This window comes from Vicia villosa, linkage group LG2, assembly GCF_029867415.1.
Source record: "Vicia villosa cultivar HV-30 ecotype Madison, WI linkage group LG2, Vvil1.0, whole genome shotgun sequence".
Lineage (NCBI taxonomy): Eukaryota > Viridiplantae > Streptophyta > Magnoliopsida > Fabales > Fabaceae > Vicia > Vicia villosa.
The window spans coordinates 26,709,424-26,713,918 of NC_081181.1; the positions used below are offsets into that span (position 1 = coordinate 26,709,424).

General features: G+C 32.2%; 1 protein-coding gene across 1 annotated transcript; it reads left to right on the top strand.

Moving 5' to 3' along the window:
- Nucleotides 1-512: 512 nt before the first annotated feature.
- On the top strand, nucleotides 513-1,486 carry LOC131649737 (allene oxide cyclase, chloroplastic-like). Its single transcript, XM_058919495.1, has 2 exons — nucleotides 513-776; nucleotides 862-1,486. The coding sequence occupies exons 1-2, from the start codon at nucleotides 548-550 to the stop codon at nucleotides 1,389-1,391; spliced, it is 759 nt and encodes a 252-aa protein (XP_058775478.1). The 5' UTR covers nucleotides 513-547; the 3' UTR covers nucleotides 1,392-1,486.
- The last annotated feature ends 3,009 nt before the right edge of the window (nucleotides 1,487-4,495 follow it).

The window sequence follows — 4,495 nt, forward strand, 5'->3', positions numbered from 1 at the left end:
AAAATGGTATACGGAAAAAAATCTACTATTGATCTAAATATTTTGATATACGAAATATACTATTGATCCAAATATTTTTGTAAATGACACCTAAACAAAAATAAAGTTTGTATATGAGAAAAAAATCTATTATTAATTTAAATATTTTTATATATGAAAAATTGTATTTATGATCAAATATTTTTAATCCAAAAATCATATACGGGAAAAATATCTATTATTGATCTAAATATTTTTATATACGAAATAATCAATCATTTATCAAAATACTTTTTTTAAAAACATTTTATTAAAAATAAATGATGTATCTAAATGCACGTAACAAAATAGAACTTGGATGTATGTACGAGTTTGTTATTAGTTTTAATTAAAACTGATTCCTCTTATTTTGATGATAGTACAAAAACATCACTATAGTAAATTTTGATTCCCACTTGTCGAATACACATCCACGTGTTATAAACACAATTATTCTATTACTTTTTGCATTTATAAAATCTACCTTTAACAATCCATTCCTTTACCATTTCCTCACTCATCACATTCAATGGCGTCCATGAGTTCTTCCCTCAAGCTTTCTCATTCAAGTTCTACATCTCCTCTTCCAACTCAAAACCAACTAGTATCTTCTAGCCTCTCTCAGTCCTTCCAAACTAAAAAATTCAACATTTCAACCACCCGGAAATTTTCTACAACCAGAACAACCTCCAAGAACACCACAACCACCGCACTCTTCTTCAACAACCAAAAGGAACATCAGCAAACTTCAAAGCCAGGTAGATCCCTTTCAAGCACCATTTTTTAATTACAAATTTCAAAAACTATACTGATTAGTTTATTTTATTTGTTAATTTTTGACAGCTAATATTAAAGTTCAAGAACTGTTTGTGTATGAAATGAATGAACGTGACAGAGGAAGTCCTGCATACCTTAGACTAAGTCAAAAACCAATGAACTCTCTTGGAGATTTAGTTCCATTCAGCAACAAACTCTACTCAGGAAACTTAGAGAAAAGAATAGGCATAACTTCAGGCTTATGCATACTGATCCAGCATGTACCTGAGAAAAAGGGTGACAGATACGAAGCAATTTACAGCTTCTACTTCGGAGACTACGGTCACATATCAGTACAAGGAGCTTATCTGACCTACCAAGACACATATCTCGCTGTAACGGGAGGATCTGGAATCTTTGAAGGTGTTCATGGACAAGTTAAGCTTCATCAACTTGTGTTCCCGTTTAAGCTGTTTTACAGCTTTTACTTGAAGGGTATTCCTGATTTGCCTGATGAGTTACTTGGGAAACCTGTTGAGCCTTCACCGAATGTTGAGCCTTCTCCTGCTGCTAAGGACACTCACCCTCATGCCTCTTTACCAAACTTCACCAACTGATTTTTATCGCCTTGTTTTTGTATGTTTCTTGTTCTTGTCTTGTGTGTTATGTATTAGATTAAGCTGCATAATAGCAATTACGTTTTGTTCCTTTATCTTGACCTTATTCTAGATCTCTTGATGAGACTAGAGAAGTTATTGGATCTTCGATCCGGAGGATCTGCATATTTTTATATTTAAAATTGAACGGGACTGCAAGTTATTCTAATCTCAGAATTAGATCGGACTCAATTCGGTTTGACTTGTTAAGAATTGTTTCAGTTGAAATATCTATTCGAAATCAATTTGACCATATTCGAAGTCTCTTGAGGGTGAGACTAGATTGTTGGATCCACATATTTTTATATTTAAAATTGAACCTGACTGCGAGTAATTGTAACTTCAGGATTGAATGATTTTCTTTAATATTCCATCTCGTGGGATGAAACTTTTCTTGCATATTTTTAGACTTGTTTAAAACAGGGCACTTGAAATGCAAAAAATCTGTTATTTTGGTGGAGCTATTAAAAGATTCTTACTCGATTGGAGGAAAGTGGTGGAGCAGGATATTTAATGAGGAGTCACCGTCAAGGGTGGTTGTGGAAAACAGCTAGGAGAAAAGGCAAAAAGAAAATGTGAAAGAAAGAGAATTGACGTATCCGATCTGTGACAGGCTCGGACCAAAATGTTTGGAATTTAAATTGATTATATTTGGTTATATCTAATTAATTAGTGCAGGAAATTGAAAATTCTGTAACCTTTACATTTCACATATTATTGAAATTGTATTTTTGAAAAAATCAAAAGTCAAATCGCTTAAAATAGCAACTAGCATGAACTACTATGATCATCTTCATTTTCAAAAGTTTCCAAAATTCTTCTCCAAAAATCATTTCATTTTCAATCAAAATTTTTATTCCAAATTTTCATTCTTGTGGTTCATCATATTAAAAGGAGCTAAAGGAAGTGAAATTTAAGATAAAGTTCATTCATTTCAACCCCCATTTATCACATTAATCTGGTTTTTCATGGAAAAAATGTCACGTCGATACCGAAAATGTATTTTCGGTTACGCAATGAACTGGACCGAATATACAATTCAGGTATGTGCTTATTTTCCAGCAAATTCTTCCTTGCTATGTATGTTTCTTAGTTAAATGTTTTTTTACATTAGATATGATGCATCTTGTCATACTCAAATTTTTATCCCCTAAGATTTAACATCATTTTACATCTCATATACATGTATACATCATCAACTCAAAGCAAATACCAAGAACATGTTGCTTAATCACCAAGTTCTCAAAGTAGGGTTTTATGCATCAAGAAATTCAGGCAAAGGATCAATCAATGATTGAAATGATCCTTAATGCATTATAAAGTTCAAGAAGTCTCATTCATCCATAAAATAATCTCAAAGATCTCATCACTTCAAGGTAATCAAGCCTCAAGTTCATCAGAAATACTAAATTAGGGTTTGGATTCATTAGGGTTTATAGTTGAAATTTTCATTTGAGGAGGATCCAAAACTTCAAAACATAATTCAAGGGACTCAAATACACCTTTAAAGTCCATTCACATGATCCAAATTGACCAAAAGATTCAAATCAACAAAAGTTAAAAATTTGGGTTTCCTGATAACATTTAATTTGATACACAAGGGCAAAATTGGAATTTTTCAACAAAATAAAGAACCATGAGCTATTATTTCATAAAATGTGATTTGTAATCACATTTGATCAAGATTTAATCAAGAAATCAAGATTACTTGCAAAAGGGGTAACCATGAGAAAGTTGAAAATTTCACTAAGTCTTTAAAATAATGTTTTAAGTGCCTTACTTTCCAAGGTCATAACTTGTGACTCAAGCAACCAAAATTTGTGATCCAATGCTCCACTTGAAGATCTTACATCAAACTACAACTTTGTTCTTGAAAATAAGTTTCAAAGATGTATGGATTAAATGATATGAATTGTTGAACTTCATGATTTAAAGTTATCCAAAGTTCTAAAACACTTAATTTTTTTTTACCAGTTATGATAGTTATTAACACCAAACTTCAAGGACATTTTTCATGATGATCCAAGTTGAATCAATACAAACCATGAACATGAAAATTGAAGTATGTCATCTCAGATTTCCAATTTGATCAAGAACACCCATTTAGCTTACTTGAGTAAGAAGTTATGCATTTATGAACAAGGCATGATGAAACTGAATTTTTGCTAGGCAGATTTGTGCCTTCCACCACTTTAGACGATTTCCTCTTCAAACTTGGCACATGTTAAGCTTTGTGATCAGCCAAGGAACAATGAGAATCTTGATTAGTCATCTTAAAAGGACACTAAGTGTATGAATGTTCCAATTGCATGTGAAAAAGTCATCATTACAAATGAGAAGTTAAGTTTTGTTTTCTGTGAATTTGATGAATCACCAAAAAATATCTCCAAATGCCAAGTTGATGACTCATTCTAATCTGAAATCAACTTGCAAATTGAATGACGAAGAGCTAGAGGATTGAACCATAGCTAAGCTAGAAAAGTATCTTTGCATTGAATGGAATATTCTCATACTTGCTCACTAAGTTACTTGGCTTCCAATTTCATTTGCTCTCAAACAAACCTCAGACTTTGACCTATAAATAGAGGTCATTTCTTCATTAAAAAATAGAACAAAACAACTTCAATTCTGGTTTTCTCACAAAATCTCATTTTTCTGAAAGTTTCAAAGTTCATCAAGTGAGAATACAAATTTCTCAAATATGAGCAATTCCATTCTAATATATCATTCTCATACCTCACATACATCATGTAGAAGTAATCCAAACACTCACAACACTTCTGTAAGCCCATGATCATCACTCTATATTCAACTTGAGCTAACTGCAGTTGAGGTTGGGTAGAGAGTTTCAGAAGGTTTCAAACCAGTACCAATGATTCAACACCTTCCATAAGGTCCCAGAAAGCTATTAGGATCATCAAATTCACTCTGTAACACCTCCACCAGAGAATTTGATTTCTCACTTTGAATGTAAGTCACTCTTTTCCAAACTCCATAATTCATGCATCATAAATGAAAACTTGAGTTACCATTATGTTTCTGCAACTATAAGGATCATTTAGCCT

Bases quoted from the DNA above. Each gene is read 5' to 3' on its own strand.
- LOC131649737 (XM_058919495.1), top strand. From the start codon at position 548: ATGGCGTCCATGAGTTCTTCCCTCAAGCTTTCTCATTCAAGTTCTACA. The intron at 777-861 runs GTAGATCCCTTT...AATTTTTGACAG, and splicing joins TCAGCAAACTTCAAAGCCAG to CTAATATTAAAGTTCAAGAA.